Raw genomic sequence first — 17573 nt, 5'->3', positions numbered from 1 at the left:
CTTATGGAAGATACTTTGGAACATCAGAAATGCAGCTTTTTCTTTACAGTTGTCATCATGAAGGCTCTGTGAGTGAGCAGACATGGTATATAGCTCCTTTAAGCTAAGAGTATTTCTCTTCTTCTACTTAGGGTCAATTGAAAAAGGACCAGGAGTAAAACGTTTGAGTTCCCTGGATGATAAGATCCCACCCAAGTCACCCCGACCACGTCGGAATATCTGGTTGTCACGCAGCCAGTCGGATATCTTCTCCCGCAAGCCTTCCAGGAAGATAAATGTGCAGGACCCCTACTATACGCCAAACAAAGGGTTAGGCCGGAAAGTTAATCCCTTCAGTGCCCGGGAGGACCTCAAGGGGGGGAAGATCAAATTCTTTGACATGCCAAGCAAATCTGTGATTTCGCTCGTGTTTGACTTGCATTCTCCAGAGGCAGGTGGAGTCCTGAAAGCCACCCATTCCCAGTTCCGGCAGGCGTATAGCACAGACTGGCAGGAATTTTCCCTTCTTCCTGGGAGGAGATGCAGATCACTTCCGCTCTCTCCTGAATTGCCGCACAAGGAATATGGCCTGTTTGGGGGACTGTCTTCAACTGTCAGCAGGTGTGACCCAACCCAGCTAGGTGCAGAGGTCCGGCAAAAACTCATGAGCAGCAGTAAATATGGTGTGTCGGAGATTCCCCCCTTTCAAGCGAAGCCTCACAGGCCAGAGTTTCTTCCTGTACCAGGACAAGAAGAGGATATGGACTGTTCAGATGGGCTAGTGGCCCAGGAGGAAAATGGGTTTTGCCCTGCTGAGAACACGTGTGGAGACCCAGCATGTAACCAACCATTAGTGCTGGCCCAGCCTGAGCCACTAGCTTACAAAAAGCTCCCGGTTGAGAATTCAGTGAACTCTGAGGAACATAGCTCCTCACAAGTGTTTGCAGGTTGTCTCCCTTCTGAAGAGATGGAGGTGGAAGATGACCTACTGAAAAATACTCCGCTAGAGTCTACAAAGCCTCTGTTCAGTGTTAGTCCTTCCACCGAGCTGAAGAGAGAAGCATGGCCCTTCAGGGAGCAGGATGGGGACAGTCCTGCCCTGTTGTCTCAGAACTCCTGTAACATCTCAGCAAGTGGCAGCACACAGTCAACTTGTGACATATGAAGAGGGCTTAAACTGAAAATGTCCTTAAGGGAACAGTTGTTCCAAATCACTTAAACTCTGTTTTTCTATAGTGCTGGGCTTCACCTTTGAAAGAGACTCATCAGATGGTAGAAACTGGCTGTCAAACAGATAGCTGCAGACAGCATCTGGAGAGGCTGATTATTTTAACTTTATTTCAAACTGTGCTTATTCCCTTCCCTGATTTGCATTAGGAAGGGGAACTTCTCCAGCCAGAATGGCCATGTGGGCTCTGCAGTCCTTCCAAGAGGCAGCAGTCAGAGCAGGCACCATGTGAACAGTTTGACCTGGATTCCAGCATGGAGCATTTCAAGGCCTTAAGCTCCATGTTGGCTAGAAAGAGTGTCCCTTAGGTTTTCCCTCTTTCTCTGACTGACCAGCTCTAAACCACTGCAGATTTTGCATTAACATTCTGCAGCAGTGCGCGTGAGTTGGAGCCTCTGTTGTGGAAACAGGCACAGAGATGGTTCAGATGATCTGCTATGTTCAGCAGATAGGAATGCTCTCTGGACCCAGAGCTGCTGTGAATGCTGTTGCAGCATTAAACAAGCTCTTCTTTCAGCAGCAAAAAACAAACCCCCTCATGCTGGTGGCAATCTGCAGGCCGAGTCACATGACAAGTACTTTGTGATTAACAAGAGGAATCTGTTCCCTGGTGTTTCACTTTCCTGTGGGATTTGGTAATGATGTGTAATACATTAGTGCAGGGAAGCAGGATGCAGTAAGCGCCTCTCTCCTCCTTGCACAGCTCTTCCTCAACCCGAATGTGGAGGAAGGTTTACCCAAGGCACAAGAGGACAGCCATATTCTAGGTGCTGTCATTTCTGGGCATCTGGAGAAACTGCCAGTGAAAGTACCAGTTGTACTGAGCTTTTGGGGAGGTGGGTGGGCTCTTATCTCTGAAGAGCTGAATGGACATCATGAGCTGTTTCTGCACAATAGTTAGTTAAATACAGTATCTACATCACAGTTGACACCATTAAGCTAGATTCACCTCCCTCTCTTTTATGACACCCCATCTTACTGATATCACTGTAGTAATGATGGTTCCTTATTTAAAACCAGACTGATAGAGGAGAGGAATCCCCTTCTTGGGGGAAGCTGCCAGCAGTGTTGCAGCCACACAAGTGCTCTTGGAGAGGATAGACAGTAGACTCACAGAAGGGCTTTGAATTGTCAAACTGAAGAAAATTAGCTTATCCCAAATTAACTTTTTTTTCTTCTACAGAAAGAAGCTGTTGTCTTTACTGTCAGTGGCTTCTGTCACTGAATAGGATGATCTTTTGCTTTTTTTTTCCTTTTTTTCTTCCCTCCACCAGCAGGTACATGTGAAAGAAGAAGCAGCACAAACTTTAACGGTGCTTGCTGGAACCAGCATCAGAGATCCCCACTCTGGGATGCGATGTATGGGAAAGTTTGTTCTGTGATGTTTGTGCGACATCCTGACCTTTTCCACTATCGTTGTCCCAACAACATGGTTTGCTGTTTTTTTTTGTTTTTTGGGGTTTTTTTAACCTACATTATCATTCATAACTGACACATGCATTGCATGCCTGCTGAGCAGATGGTGATGCAGTGGAGTCCATAATTTCACCCAGGCAGCCTATCACACTCTTACTGCTTTATTGTAAGGATGGAAAATGTAAGCTAGTCTCTGATGGAAGCATGATTAGTCCTACTCTTTTCCTATCTCAAGGGAAGGATGGAGAAAGCCTTTCTTGGCTTAACTTTCCAGAGGTGTAGGTAACTATTCTGTGAGTTAGAATTATGACTTCCTCTTGTGAAGTATGTGTTAAGCTGAGCAGCAGTTACCCCTTGGCAGTGGCTGCAAAGAATTAAATGAGAAACAGTGTCGTTGAGCTAGTTGGCACAGTCCATGCCACATTAGGCAGCTGTTAGCAGTCTGAAAGAAAATGCCTGTCCTTACCAAGATCCCCCCTTTTGGCACACACCTCTCTCACCTCTTGAAGGTGCTGATCTGTAGAGTAGTCGGTCTTGTGTATCCTGTCTGCAGAGCAGCTTAGATGGCTGGCACTGTGTGTGTGTAATTTCCTTTGAGGACAGGGAAACAGCAGTACTCAATTGCCAGCTAGTTGCCTGCCTGGTGCCTGCTTTTTTTTTTTTTGTTAATTTTTTTTTTTTTACTCTTTTTATCTTTTATACAGTTGTAATCTTTTGGGAGGGAAACGGTCAGCACCAGCTTCTGTTGTCACGAGATGCATTTAGGTGTGTGACTTCAGACAAACAAGCAATAATAAGGCATAGTTTCCCTCTGGATCACCAGGCTGTGAGGAAGCTGTCCAGCATCCTACAACGTCCTGCAGCCTCATTGGAGAGTGTACGCACACCTCTGGCTGCCTCGTGGCTTGCATTAGCCCTGGTTGTCAGCGCTGACACCTTATCATGAAGGCTGTTGCCCTCTCTGACTCTTGACTGCAAAGCCTGTGCGGTCAGGCTTGGGGTACCTCTGTGGCACCCATCACAGTGACCTCATCTGTTTTCTTACACCACAGTCTCTTAAAATGTTTCCCTGCCCTCAATACTCTCTTATAAAGCAGCATGGCTAAAATTTTATTTTCTTCAATGTCCACCCTAAGCACAGCCAGCTGACATGCGTAGGGCACATCTATCAACTTTCCTAGCTCTTTGTACTGAGGTGGAGATGTCAGAAACACCAAGGAATAGCAGCTCAGGCCTTTCCTGGATTCTTGGTCTGCCTGGGAAAAGAGGCATGTGTATGAAACTGGAGTAAAAGGCCATTTAAGAATAGCCAAGTGCTTGTAAAACCCCAGTGTTCCCAAGGGTCTGGATGCAGTTGGCACTTACTACATCTCATCCCTTTGGTTGTGTAAAGCTGAACTTAGGTTGCACCTAGTAACTACTAGGTTTCTGTCTGAGGGTACTTTTCTACAGGGGGCCATTTTCTGACAGCTACTGATGAACATAAGTACAAACATGTGGTCAGCAAACTCCTTGTTTTATAGCGATGTGACAAAGTTTTATTGTGATTGGATTTTATCGTGATTTTTGACTTTCTTATGGGAGCAGTTGTTGCTCTTTTAAAACACTTTATACATATTGCTAGGTTCCCTGAAGTGATCAAAGACGTTTTTAATTCACTTTAAATCTTTCTATGTTGAATTCATTTAAATGTCTGTTATAAGCTATTTTTGTTGTGGTTGCAGGTTGATAAAATGCAACTAAGAGAATGCATGTGAATTGCTGCCCCTCAAAAGCAGTGCAGACAAGGGGCTATAGCAGACTTATACTTGGAAGGCATTGATGTGTTATGTGTAACAGAACATTGGTATTTTTGCCAGTACAACTAAAGACACTTGAATAATTCCTGTTTGCACTTAATGCTATTGTTTATATTGCATGTCACTACATTTCTATGCAAAACAAATAACCTTTTTTTGGGAGGAGGGGCAGCCAGATATTTGATTAAGTATAAAGATCTTTGCGAGATGATCTATTTTCGTATTTATGAAGGAGTTTTACGTCTTAATATTTGCAGTCTGTAAATAGCTCAACTTGTAATTAAAGGCTTAGGAAGAAGTTTGTAGCCTGTGTATAATAGTAAGTTAACACTGCCAGAAAGAAAATCTTTGCAAAACTTTTCTAATATTGTGGATATTTATGAATATGTAAAGAAAGCACGTCTTGTTTTTATGTTGATTGACCTTCTGACTTTTTTTGAACTATAGAAATGGTGTATGTTTTATTGGAACTGCAATAAGAAGTAACCAAAGATGAATCCAGTTAAATATTTTCATAATTTTTTCTTGGTCAGGTTTTGTAAACTTTCACAACTTGCTTTCAAAATAAAAATAAAATCAAGGCCTGAGTCTTGTGATTAAGAGGGGAACTCTAGGTTGTAAAAGCTGGCTCAAATGCTTACTTAAGCTGTGGATGACATTTTTACCTGGCTTGAGATTGTATTCACCATTACTCAGTGCTGAATTATAAACAGGGAGAACTATCATCCTTATTCAGGGTTATTTCTCTCCTGCATCCTACTGAAGTGTTACACTATTAAATCTGTGACACTCAAGGACTTTTATTCTGCTCTGCCTTATAGTGCTCTGAAAAGTAGGCAGCAGCTTGTGACATACAAAAAAAAGATGGCTTTTGATAGCACTCAGCCTGCAGGGAGCTTGCTGTTGTGGCTGCTCTGTTCTAGCCCTACAGAATAGCTTCAGCAGCACAGGAAGCAGAGCAGTTTAAGAGAACCACACCTGCCTGTAAGTCCCACTGCATCTCCCCTTACTTAGAAGCTGTTTGAAGACCTGCTGTGGCTTGGTTCTGCATGCAGTTACCCTGCAGTAGAATCAGCTGGCCCATTTGAGAGATGCTTTCTCCTTCCCCTCTCTCCTGTCGGAGCAAAGGTCTTGTCTATGTACGCTGTAACCAAGATTAAGGTAAAGTACAGCTATGAAGTGCGACAGCGCTCCTAGCTGCATGTTCTAAACCAACCAACTGGTGTCTCTCTTGGTTTCTGTTGTTTGTTGTTTTTTTTTTTTTTTTCAAAAAAACCCAACACTTTTTCCTTCCTGACTTCCATAGAAAGACAGGAAATAATTATGAGGATTATAGGGAGTTACCCTACCAGCAGTGACTGAAAGCAGTAATGCTTGACTAAACATTCATAAAAACGTATGCTTTGCCCGAGGCAGAGCTAGCCTGCTTTCATCTGGTGTCTGGCAGAAGCATCACATCTTCCCCCAGTGACTGTTCACAGCGTGTCCTATCAAGCTGGTTGTATGGGTCAACAGCTTCCAGCTTTCAGATGTGCTTTTGTAGGTAACTTTGACCTTTAGCAAACGCTCCTTTTGAAAAGGTCTATCCCACCCTAAACCGCTAGGTTAAGTGGCAGCATGTAGTCAGGCTGTAGGTGCAGTTAAGGATTAAGGCAAGATCTGAGAGGAGGCCGAGGCTCTTAACACGCTCAGAAGTTTAAGTGGGAAGTTCTGGCCTCTGTCTCCTCTTGTTACCAAGCAGTGACCCTCTTAATTTTCTGCAAGAAATGAAGCCCATGCTAAAGTAGCTAGCATATGGTCTTTCCAGAAAGGCAACCCTAGGCCGTTTTTTTCAAAACCCATGTGGAGTGCAGAGCACTAAACTGAAACTTGCAGCCCCGGGTACAGTTGGAGAGGTGCACTTTTCCTCCCTTTTCTCCAGCCTCACCCCTGCCTTCACAGCCCACCATGCCACTAAGGAACAACAGGGGGAACTCCAATTGAGAGCGATTTAATCAGTCAGAAGTTAAAACAGAAACAAGAGTAAGAAACTTGCTCCTGTTCTGGTCAGGTCTTGATGGAGTAACTTCAAAACTTGAGGGGGAAAAAAAGCCCAGTTCAGTGATGAGTCCTCTAGCTCTATCCAGTGGCCCAGACCAACTTCATCTTCTGGCTGTGAGCTTTGGAAGATTTAGAAAACAAGCTCTTCACTATTTGAAGTGGCACCGATTTCCCACTGAGGTACAGTTTATTATGGCAGTCTGGCAGCCACGGCTCTGCACCAACATCCGTGGTTTTTCCTCTCTTGAGCATCCAGACATAAGCCATGATATAGCCAGTCATGAATGCATCAAAGCCGGCTCGGTGGGTGCCCCCCTGTGAAGGTGTGCCGTGGGCTTCCTTTTCCTTTTCTGCAGCACATGCTGCTTCAGTCCCAGGGATGTCTGGGTGATTGACTGAGCCCACCCCAGTGGGAACCTCTGACTTCCCCTCCACTTGGTCACTGTCAGAGGCATTTCCCTTGGCAGAAGGGCTCACAGCAGCTGCTGCCTGGGCAGCAGTTCCTTCAGTGCTCCCCAGATCCTCTTCCTGTTGTGTGCCGGTGTCTGAGCTGACCTCTGGTTCCATGCCCATGCAGTTGTCCTCCAGTGGCCTGCCCTCACTGTTGGGTGTGATCTCTGCCAGCTCTGTAGCAGCTGCAGGCTCGTAGCAGCTCTGTTTTCGTGGTGGTCCCTCCTCCCCATTCTGAGCTAGCTCCATTTCTTTCCCTGAGCTTGCCTGTCCGAACGCCTTTGCAAACTCTTCTGTGTTCTTCCGACGCTTCCATTTGTGTTTCCGTTTCTTCCGCTTCTCCTCCCAAAGCTTGTCATCCTCATCAATTATGAGGTCGATGTTATGAGACTGCAGACACTTCACCCCTTTTGGACACCAGCCATAGGCCTAGGGAGAGAGAGAGAGAGAAGTCTGTAGCCACCAGCCTCCTGGTTAGAGCAGTCGATCACCGTAACATGGAGCAGAGCTAATTATTCCCCCCTTCTGAGGGCTTGTGAGGCTGTACTGGGAGCACTGTATCCAGTTATGGCCCCACAACACACACTGAAAGGCATTCACAAACTGCAGCAAGTCCAACTGGGAGCTGTCAAGATGCAGAACACAACGTATGAGAAGAGGCCAAGGAAGGTGGGTCTGTTCTACCTGGAGAAGATAAAGGATGCAGGTATTGCTGTCTGCAGCTACCTGAAGAAGAGGTTACAGAGAAGATGGAGCTAAACTCTTCCGAGGGCGGGGAGCACAGGGAAAGGTGATGTGGTAACAGCGAGGGGAAATTCTGAGTAGATATACAGGAAAACATTTTTCACAATGAGTGGTCAAGCACAGGAACAGCCTGGAGGGATTTCATAATCTCTGTCCTTAGACATTTTCAGAATTCACCAAACCAGGCTCCGAGCAACACTGAGTTGGCAGTTGGATGAGAAACTTCCAGAGATTTCCCTAACCTATGTTGTACTACAACAGTGACATGCAACATCTGGAAGAGCTCCTTTTCTCCCTGAAGCATCTGAAACCAGTTACGATCTGATCAGATGGGCTCTCTGTTTACTGCTGTAGCAGCACCAGGAGTCAAGATGCTGTGGGTCACACTGTGCTACAGTGCCAGAAGCTGCAGACAGGTAACTTTTTTTTTTTTTAATATCTGATCAAGTTGTGGGGGAGGGAAGAGGTGGCATTTCTTGCTCAGGGAACAAGCCAAACTAATTTAGAACTTACAGCCCTCCCAAGACAGCAATGGACATTCTAACTCATACCATCCCACTATTTAGGGCCATATAATCTCTTTCTGAATCTCCACGTCTAACATAGCCCGTGGAATTCACTGCCTCCAAACAGAGCATGCTATTGCCCTTTCCGTCACAAAGCCACCTGAAGCTTGATAATCTTCCTTGTACTGTGAAGCAAGTGAGGAAGTTCCCAGGTGCTTTCCTATGACTTCCTGCTTGGGCCACATGTGGCTCTTTCCATGGAGCCACAAAGGATTTATGTTACTTACCGAAAATTTCTCACAGACAGGCACCTTATTTCCCCCTCCCACATTGTGGCTTGCTTCTTCCAGAGAGCAGTGCCGATAGTCGATGTAACGGGACATGTTGGCAGGGTAATTGCAGAACTCGACGGTGAGGTGCTGGCCACTGGAGTCTTTCAGCTTGCAGTTCTCTCGCTTGCTGGAACAAACAAGAGTACACAGTTACTGCAGGTCACTCGCTGAAGGTACCACAGTGTGGAGCTGGTGCAAACACACTGCTCTCCACTGAGTCTCAACTCCACTAGTTTCCTGCTCTTAAGCTTGATAGCTTGCTGGAAAGAAACTCTGTTCCAGGAGAATAGCTTTAGAAAGTAGTTGCTTCCATGCTGATTTAAAGGTTGGTTTCTCTTATGCTCACATACAGGCAGGGACAACAGTGTCTCTGGTGAAGCTATGAGAGAAGGGGACACACTGATTTTAAATATTAAGGGCACAAAGATATGTGTTGTTCTTCATAATGTTAATAGACAAATTAAAAATGCCCCAAAATGAGGTATCATGTACAGCATTCAGCAGCCACTACCCAGACAGGTCGAACCTGGGCAATATAGACAACAAGGAAATGTTTTCCTTCTCATGAGGAAGGAAATTTTGTCCCAAGAGCTGGATAAAAGGCCCAAAACCTTTGGAAGGCTCCATGTAACTAGAATTGCGAGTTAGAACATTTAAGAGGTCAGTTTAAAAAGTATTTTTATCTTGTCAAAACAAAGCATTCTCATGTTTGAGAACAGCCATCTTGAATATTTTCAGACTTGTCAAAGTGGCATTTCCTGATATAAAACAGTCACTAAAAATACCATTTCTCCTCTACACAGAGCATGACTTCAGTTTAATGGAGATTCAAGGGGCTGTAGCACTGCCAGGGGCTTGTTTAGATTGTGTGGGGAGTGCAGGACCAGGGGCCAGACTGACACTGTGAAGTAGACATACGTCCCAGAACAAGAACACAACATTCGCTTGGAAGGAAACTGATGGGAGTCGCAGCTGGCTGCACGCGAGTGTCACGTGCAGGACGCGTGACAGAGCTGGTCAGCATCAGGAGAGGCAGGGAGCACCCAGTCTTTAACTGCACCACCCCCTCCCTGCAAAACCAAGTTATAGCTAACAGACCCTGCAGGCACAGCCCTGTTTTCGGTTGCTCTCTAGATGAGTTTTGAGGGTCTCTCTTCAATGTGTGTTCCTGCTGTGGCCCTGTGACACTGCTGGACCAGGGCCATGCAACGAATCAGTTTTGAGTTAGATCAGGTCACTCTGTGGTCAAAACCACTGCCAGCGAAAGACAGAAATCCTCTTTCAGCAGCTGCTCACTGAATAGATAAGGTGTATTACAAAATGCACCCTTACGCACTCAGCACCTGTCCTAGAATTGGGAAAAGCATGTGGCAGAGTCCCCTGAAGAGCACCTTTCTTCACTTGTATTGGGATAATACAAAGACCCAACCCCCTTGCCTGAAAAAACAAACAAAAACCAAAACACTGATGCTCCCTTTCTCTTTCCTCCCATAAACTTTAAATACCAGAGTGCCACTCACCACTTCTTGTAAGCATACTCCAAGTAGGATGCTACAAAGCGAGTCTCAAACTCTGAAGCATATTTGGTGTCGTATATTCCTGCTGGAAACATTTCTGAGAGGTCAGCAGTGAAGGTGCTGAGGTTGTCTGGGAGGTGAGCATAGAAGCACTGGTACAGGAAGACCAAATCAATCAAGCCGTTATGCAGAATGAGAGGCTTCTTCGCTCGTATGAGCTCCAGAAAAAAGGTCCGAACACTCTGGCTGTGGTTCTCATTGCCCTGCAAGAAGAAGGATTAGTCAATGAGCCTGAGCGCCTTGGCTTGCCGTCACCCCGGGAAGTCCTCAGAGCCTCCTCTCCCAGAATACTGCCTACAGGTACGACTTGCTCTGACCAAACAGAGGCCCAAATATTTGGAAAAGCAACCGCAACAAGCAACAGCCTGTATATAAAGCAGCAGGGAGGTGAAAGGGATAACGCTGCCCTTGAGGCCCCAGCGTGAGCCCACCTTCACTCAGCAGCTGTGTGAGGGAGATGCTGGGACCAGGGGAAGCTAGGAACCTCCCCCGAAGCCTGGAGCAGAGCAAGCTGAGGTGTCCCAAGGGGAGTCGTTTTGTACCTTGTCGTTGCCCTTGTGGTAAGGAATCCCCTGGGAGTACTGCTTGTTGAAGTCGAAGCCGTGCTGCACCAGGAACTGCACCGACTGGGGTTCCACAATGTAATCCTCCATGCAGAGGAGCGTCAGGTTGTAGATCTGGCAGAGATACGTGTTCTCCGACTGTGAGGGGAGAGCACGCAAAGCGACACAGGGGTACTTGTCACAGGGAGCTGCTGGAAAAGCCAGGGGCACTTCCACGGAGCACGGGTGGGTTGAGTCCCGTCTCCCAGTGGAGTCCCGGTGCCCACTGCTCCCTCGCAAGGCGGGAGCAAGAGGAAACGGCCGCTCCGCGGCCCGTGCACGTACCTTCTCTGGGAGCTGCTTGAAACACGCGACGCCGAGAGACAGAACGGAGCGGGTTCTGGCCGCGCTGCAGACGGCCTTGTACCGCTCTTCGATGCACCTGGGCGGCAGCAGAACGGGAGCTGACGGCTCCTGCCCTAGCCCGTCCCACCGGCCACCCCAGGAGAGCTAAACCCGCAGAGGGAAGGGAACCGGACAACCGGTACCGGAGGGACGCGCCTCGGTGTACCCGCAGCCGGCAAGTCCGGCTGAGCGAGAGCCTCCCCCCTGCCCGACCGGGACACTCACGGGCTCAGCAGCGACTTCCTGGCGCCGAGGCCGCTCAGCTCCTGCGGGGAGACACCCGTTAGCGGCCTCACCGGCCCGGCCGCGCCCCCGGTCACCGCCGCCATCCCCCGCCCCGCCTCACCGTGTCCACGGCGACGAAGGTGGCGGTGCGCAGCGCCAGCACCATGGAGGGCCACAGCTCCGTGAAGTTGTCGCTCTGCACGTCCACCACCGGCACCCGCCACCGCGCCATGGCCGCGCCGCGCCTCTCCCGTGGCCTCCGCCGAGGCGGCTGCCCGCCGGCTGCCCGCTCCCGCCGATCGCCCTGCCCGCCCCCGCGCCCGGCGATCGCCCTGCCCGCGGGGGGGCCCGGTTCCTGTCAGCCTCCGGAGGGTTTTTTCCCCTTCTCCAAAACCCGTTTTCTACCGAAATTTGTTTTTTAGTAAACGGGCGTTTAGCACCGGCAACCCCCTGGGGTCCTTCTCGTTTGGCCGCTCGGACCGGCGGGAGATGGGGCAGGGACAGCTTCGTTTTCTCCCACCGAGCGCTGATTGGCTCCAGTGCGCCGGGGCGGCCCGCCCCCACGCGCCTCGTTCCGATTGGCTCACGTGCCGAAGGTGGGCGGAGCGGCCCTCTCTGATTTGTCCCCACGCGGGGGCGGGGCGCTGGGAGGGAAACATTTTCCCGGGAAAGTCTCACTCGGTGCTCCGTCACCCCTGGGCCCTAGCGCCGCCGGGGAGCGCCCCGGTCCGGCCATGAGCCAGCTCCGGGCGGCTGCTGCCAGGGGTCTGCGGCGGAGCGGCCGGAGGGCGGTCCCGCCTGCGGGGCCGAGCAGGAAGGGTGCGTCGCCCTGCGGACATGTCCGATAGTGGGACGGCTGGGGGGAGCGTGGGGCGTCCTCGCCGGGGCACGGGCCCGCCAGCCTGGGCAACTACCAGTGCTTGCTGTGTCCTCGTAAGGCCCGGCACTCGGTGCTCGTCCACCCGGCAGCGGCTCTGTCGGGCTCCCGTCTCTGGCCCCGCCGTGCTGTATCGGGCTCCGCAGCCCCTCTCCACCCCAGGCCGCGCCCTGACCCCGCGCTCCTCCCCTGGCAGGGGCCGCCGCTCCAGCGCCCGCTCCGCCGCCCGCCCGGCATCTCTTCACCGACCCGGCTGAGATCGAGGCCCTGCGAGGGAACCTGCTCGCTTGGTACGACAGATGCAAGCGGGACCTTCCCTGGAGGACACTGGTAAGGGGAGACGTCGGGAGGCAGGGGGCTATAGTGGGGAATCAGCTCCTCCGCCTTACGGCAGCGTAGCTGAGGTAACCGCAGTGCCTTTTCCCACGCGGTGCACCCCTGGCTCCGGGCATGTTGGAAATGGGAGAGTGCTCCCAGCTAGTCCTGACGGTTCCGCAGTGGCTGGTCTGTAGCCAGTCCCTAGGTACAAAGAGCAAAACAGGGCACAGGGTGAAACCACTCTTCTCACACGTAGCCTTCGACCAGGAATGCTTTTCTCTGGTAAACTTAGTCTAGTTGTCTTCGAAACCTGTTGCTGCCCCTGTGGTACCCTGCAGCAGCGAGTGCTGCGTGGGAAAGTTTTTCTGTGTGTTTACTTTAAGTCTGCCGAGCATCTTTATTAGAGCTCCTACCTGCTCTGTGCTCAGCCTGGCAACAAGTGGCTAGACTTAGGGTGCTGGGGGTGGGTCTCAGCTTTACAGCAACGTCTGTCTGAATGGTGCTGGGAACTGCATGGCCGTTCTGTGGGATTTCCATCTACCTGCAATTGCTTCCCGTGCAGAGGGGCTTGGGTCTCGGACAGCTCCTCTGGTGGGATCTTTGAACTTCTAAGGGGAACTCTCACTGTGGGAGATGTGCAACATCCCTCATGCTTTGTCAAGGGGAAGGTGCTTTGGCTGTCCTTGGTTAACCTGAACTCAGAACTACTGAGTGCTTAGGGTAAATATTTTTTTTGCAGATCCCTATACACTGTTCAAAATACACCACAAGCAATTTTATTTTATATGCAGGTCCCCTCTGTGATGGTGTTCTGTCTCACCTTGTTTCTCGCACTCCATCTTCTTCCCCTTTCAGGCAGCAACTGAGCTGGATGCTGACAGACGGGCATATGCAGGTGAGGAGCGGGGACTGCGCCCCAGTATGCGTGGGGTGCCCTGCTGCATGTTGCCCACTGACACAGATGTGCAATACAGCCTCGTGAGGAAACGTACCTTCAGTTGCCATCCTTAGAACAAGCTGCCTGGAGTGGCCACAAGAGCCACTGACCCCCCTTGCAAGGTGCTGGGGGGTCAGAGAGCCCACTTTAGGCCTGAGGGAGCTCCTGTAGGGCAGCACATGTGGAAGGTGAGGGGTGGGAAGGGGTCCTGTGGGTTGGATACTGGTGCAGTGCTTGCAGGCAGTGCTAACATGGCCATGGTATGAGGTGTGGGTGGTTTGGTGCCTCTGCTCTGACCCCTGCCCTGCTCCCTGCAGTGTGGGTGTCTGAGATCATGCTCCAGCAGACGCAAGTGGCTACAGTGATCGACTACTACAACCGCTGGATGCAGGTGACTGCTCCTTAGAGTCCTGTGCCCACAGGCTGCCCCTTTTGGAGGCCTTGTCCACTGCCTGTGGCAGATCCTTAGCTGCAGAACATGGCTCTGCTTGTCCCTGACTTGTCCCCTTCCCTCTGTACCGCAGAAGTGGCCGACACTGCAGGCTCTGGCACAGGCATCCCTGGAGGTGAGCATTGCTGGGACCGGGTGCTCTCCCTGCCCTCGTGGCTCTTCATCTAATACCACACTGTGTCTCTTGGAGCAGGAGGTGAATGAGCTGTGGGCTGGACTTGGCTACTACTCAAGAGGGAAACGTCTGCAGGAGGCAGCAAGGAAGGTGCCCTGGTGCTGGAATGTGGGGGCATTTCCGAAGCCCTCTGTGGCCTGTGCATTGGTGCTGGCTCACATCTGCCCTGCATGGCTGGGGCTGTGTGCTGCTGGCACAAGGCTACAGAGGTTGGGCTCTTGTCTTACTGTGGGTGAAATGGGTTGCATGCGCACACCCCCACTGCTTCCCTGACCTCAGCCGTGTCTCTGCCAGGTGGTGTCCGAGCTGGCTGGCCAGATGCCCAGGACAGCTGAGGATCTGCAGAAGCTGCTGCCGGGAGTGGGCCGATACACGGCGGGAGCCATTGCATCCATCTCGTACGGGCAGGTGAGACCTGGGCAGCAGTGGACATGTCTTCCCTCACTGCCACCCAGCCCCACTCCTGGTGGGGTCCTGCTGCTGGGTCTCGCCAGCCAGGGGCTTCCCAGGGCTGTCCTTGGCTCTGGCTCTCCCCTGCTTTGCGGTGCATCTTGCTCACTGCCCAGCTTGGCTGGTGGGTATGCCTCGTGTGTATCCCCTCTCCATCCTGGGAGCACCCCAGCTCCTAGCCTTGCCAGGAGCACCTGGCATGGTAACTCCAACTTCTGGTCCCAGGCTACTGGCGTTGTGGATGGGAATGTGATCCGGGTCCTGTGCCGCCTGCGGTGCATTGGTGCCGACTCTAGCAGCCCAGCTGTCATTGACCGGCTCTGGTAAGGGGAATGCTGCTTCCCTGCTCCAGGCTGTGGCAATAGTGGTTGTGCTTGTTGGTGGCCGAGGGCAGGATCACTTGGGAGCTGTGGGGAGCTGAGCCTGCAAAGGGAGAGATGTGTGGGCTGCAGGAGCTCTTGGGAAACTGGTGCTGCTGGGAGCGATGGAGAAAGGAGCCATGTTGCCTCTGCCTGCCTAGGAGTATCCCTCCTTATAGGCAGGAGGCAGGCAAAGGTTCCAGGGCCCTTTCCCCTCAGAGCCCCATGCCGCTCACTGCCATTTCTCCCAGGGACATGGCCAATGCCCTGGTAGATGGGAGCCGCCCAGGGGATTTTAATCAAGCCCTGATGGAACTGGGGGCAACTGTGTGTGTGCCCAAGGCTCCGCTGTGCGGGGAGTGCCCCGTGAAGCAACACTGCCGAGCACGACGCAGGGTAAGTACGACCCCAAAATCTGGCCCTGAGGCATTGCTGTGCATGGTGACAAGGTGAGCTGGTGGATCAGCCTGTGCTCATTCCTGTTCCCCCTTGCAGGTGGAGAAGGAGCTGGCCTTCGCCTCTCAGAAGCTGTTAGGAAAAGCTGCCCCAGTGCTTGATGTTGAGGACTGTGGTAAGCACGTGAGGAGATCCATGTTGTAGCTCTGGGTCTGGGCCCTGCCACACCTGTTAAATCTGTGTTTGCAGGTGTTGGGGGCTGTCCGCTGTGCCCCCCAGCCACAGAGCCATGGGACAGCAGCCTCGGGGTGACCAACTTCCCCCGGAAAGCAGCAAAGAAGCAGCCACGGGTGGTGCAAATGGCCACCTGTGTGCTGGAGCGGAGGGGCTGCCATGGGGCCCCGGAGTACCTCATTGTGCAGAGACCCAACTCAGGTAATGGGGTTGGGTCGGAGGAAGATGAAGGCACCACATGGCCCCTTCCCCCTTGCATGAACGACAGGCCAACCTGGGAGAGAGAGATGCACCGGCAATGCACTTGCTGCTGAGGAAAGGAGCCCCTTGGGGCTGTGATGAGGCTCAGTGTCCCCAGATGTGCCCATTGCCAGCTCATATCCCCATCATGCCCCCTCCCCAGGTCTCCTGGCTGGGTTCTGGGAGTTCCCAAGTATCCCGCTGGCTCAGGGTCTGCAGGAGAAGCAGAGAGAGGTGCTGGCAGATCATCTCCAGGCCTGGACAGGGCAGCCCATGGCAGCTGGAGGCCTGCGGTTCATTGGAGAGGTGAGCCTGGAGCTGGAGGGATGCAGTGTGAGCCCCCTGCGCTCAGCTGCGGGGGACATAGCATGGGAGGAAGAGGGTCCCCTTTCCCTACTGTCACTCCTCCCAAGCCCTGCCCAACCCCTCAGAGCCCTGGCAGACTCAATGCACTTGTGGGGCAGCTGAGCAGTGCATCCCCTGCTGCCTGCCAGCTACCCTTTTTATATGCCTTCCCACCCCCTCACAGGTTGTGCACATCTTCTCTCACATCCACCAGACGTATGTGGTCTACTCCTTGCCCCTGGATGGGGATGTGACCCTGGACCCTGCATTGTCCCCATCCCGCTGGGTGACAGAGGAGGAGTTCCATGCCTCGGCTGTGTCCACAGCCATGAAGAAGGTACTGGCGACACCAGGGCCTTTTATCCCTTCCCTCCGTCTTCCTGGGTTCCTTGGGAGAGCCTTTGACACCCCCCAACCTCTGCAGGCTGTCCCAGCTCCAGGACCTTTCTGCTGTTCAGCTCTGGGCTCTCTTGTGCTTTCTTCAGGTGCTGAAAGCATGTGAGAAGCAGCATGGGAAGAAGAGCAGCCCTGGCAAGGTGAGCATCACCTGGAGGGCATGTGGGGCCACAGGAGCTACTTCCTGTTGCTGTGGGCCAGCTCTGGTGTGTGGTGCTGGAACCCCCCCTGGGGTTTGGGGTCAGGCCAAGGAGCATCCCCAGCCTGGGGCAGGGCTGCGTCTGGGGATTTGCCCGGCTGGCATTGCCCCTGGATGTCCACAGTACCAGGGGTCCCTTGCTCCAGAGGGGATCCCTGGAAGCCATGGGGGCCCTTGGGGTTTGACTTTGCCCTGCTGTGTGTCTTCCACAGGGCTCCAAGCGGAAGCGGGGGGCAAAAACACAGGCAGCGGGCAGCACCTGCTCTGGGACACAGCTCTCCCTCCGCACCTTCCTCCAGGCACCAACTGCCCCGTGATGGCACCTTCCACATGTGAGACAACCAGAGACCCGTGCTGCGGCAAGTCCTGCCCATGTCTCCCACTCCTTGCAGAGTCCATCGGCTTCCCCAGCTCTCCCATGGGAGTTGTGCCTTGATGTGGCCACTATGGTCCTGGATGTGACCTGGAGCCAGGCTTGCCCTCCCCCATTGGCTGGAGCCCTCCTGGGATTATTTGATTTCGTACAGCCAGCGCTCCAGCACTGCTGACTGACAGCAGCAGGAAGGCTGTGGCCGTATCACTCCCATAGCCCTGTCTCTGCCTGCCCACCTGCACCTCGTCCACCAGCCAGTGACTGTGGATGCTGCTGTACTCTCCCCTGCCTTCACCAGCCCTTTTTATACACTTGTTTTTACAGAACCTGAGACACAGGCTTTCTAATAAAGTGTGTTGGGGTTTAAGTGACTTTCTGCCTCTGTTGCAATGCACTAAGCTGGGGCTGTCAGGCAGCCTGTGGTCAAATTTGAGGATGGCCGGCAGCATCCCTACATCTCGGCTAGGGACAGCAGGGATTTCTTTGTCAATGCACCCATTAGCCCCTTGGCTGAGCATTAACTGCTGGTGACCCCAAATAAGGCGCCCAGAGCACCTCTCCTGTGAGACAAAGCATTAGC

At 52.1% G+C, this 17573-nt stretch overlaps 3 protein-coding genes across 4 annotated transcripts in view; 2 read left to right on the top strand and 1 right to left on the bottom strand.

The window, feature by feature from the left end:
* TESK2 (testis associated actin remodelling kinase 2) overlaps window positions 1-2019 on the top strand; it is a 75660-nt gene extending 73641 nt beyond the window's left edge. The window contains exon 10 of the mRNA XM_086462218.1: window positions 132-2019. Coding sequence (XP_086318344.1) covers window positions 132-1144 — 1013 coding nt within the window. The 3' untranslated portion in view covers window positions 1145-2019. The remainder of the gene's footprint in view (window positions 1-131) is intronic.
* A 4465-nt stretch (window positions 2020-6484) lies between these two features.
* TOE1 (target of EGR1, exonuclease) lies at window positions 6485-11475 on the bottom strand. Its single transcript, XM_086463158.1, has 7 exons — window positions 11365-11475; window positions 11244-11284; window positions 10959-11055; window positions 10614-10772; window positions 10015-10274; window positions 8450-8621; window positions 6485-7341 (listed from the first exon to the last, which is right to left on the bottom strand). The coding sequence occupies exons 1-7, from the start codon at window positions 11473-11475 to the stop codon at window positions 6541-6543; spliced, it is 1641 nt and encodes a 546-aa protein (XP_086319284.1). The 3' UTR covers window positions 6485-6540.
* Window positions 11476-11977: 502 nt separating this feature from the next.
* On the top strand, window positions 11978-17006 carry MUTYH (mutY DNA glycosylase). Of its 2 annotated transcripts, none has more exons than XM_086461974.1 (15): window positions 11978-12074; window positions 12317-12450; window positions 13294-13333; window positions 13693-13766; window positions 13837-13941; window positions 14020-14091; window positions 14296-14409; window positions 14677-14774; window positions 15062-15206; window positions 15306-15381; window positions 15456-15641; window positions 15844-15986; window positions 16210-16362; window positions 16511-16561; window positions 16833-17006. In XM_086461974.1, the coding sequence occupies exons 1-15, from the start codon at window positions 11978-11980 to the stop codon at window positions 16935-16937; spliced, it is 1593 nt and encodes a 530-aa protein (XP_086318100.1). In that variant the 3' UTR covers window positions 16938-17006. The 2 variants fall into 2 exon arrangements, with proteins under 2 accessions (XP_086318100.1, XP_086318101.1); XM_086461975.1 differs by having other exon boundaries at window positions 11978-12081; window positions 12318-12450; window positions 13900-13941.
* Window positions 17007-17573: the final 567 nt, after the last annotated feature.

This window comes from Leptosomus discolor, chromosome 3, assembly GCF_034619465.1.
Source record: "Leptosomus discolor isolate bLepDis1 chromosome 3, bLepDis1.hap2, whole genome shotgun sequence".
Lineage (NCBI taxonomy): Eukaryota > Metazoa > Chordata > Aves > Leptosomiformes > Leptosomidae > Leptosomus > Leptosomus discolor.
This window is presented reverse-complemented; position numbering and strand designations above follow the sequence as displayed.

What these genes read in the sequence shown, in the direction of transcription:
- TOE1 (XM_086463158.1), bottom strand. Translation starts at nt 11,475, where the DNA reads ATGGCGCGGTGGCGGGTGCCGGTGGTGGACGTGCAGAGCGACAACTTC. An exon ending in GAGTATGCTTACAAGAAGTG is followed by an intron (nt 8,622 to 10,014) that starts GTGAGTGGCACT and finishes TGTTTGTTCCAG; the next exon opens with CAAGCGAGAGAACTGCAAGC. An exon ending in CTGTCTGTGAGAAATTTTCG is followed by an intron (nt 7,342 to 8,449) that starts GTAAGTAACATA and finishes CTCTCTCCCTAG; the next exon opens with GCCTATGGCTGGTGTCCAAA.
- MUTYH (XM_086461974.1), top strand. Translation starts at nt 11,978, where the DNA reads ATGAGCCAGCTCCGGGCGGCTGCTGCCAGGGGTCTGCGGCGGAGCGGC. An exon ending in TGGCACAGGCATCCCTGGAG is followed by an intron (nt 13,942 to 14,019) that starts GTGAGCATTGCT and finishes CTCTTGGAGCAG; the next exon opens with GAGGTGAATGAGCTGTGGGC. An exon ending in AGAAGAGCAGCCCTGGCAAG is followed by an intron (nt 16,562 to 16,832) that starts GTGAGCATCACC and finishes TGTCTTCCACAG; the next exon opens with GGCTCCAAGCGGAAGCGGGG.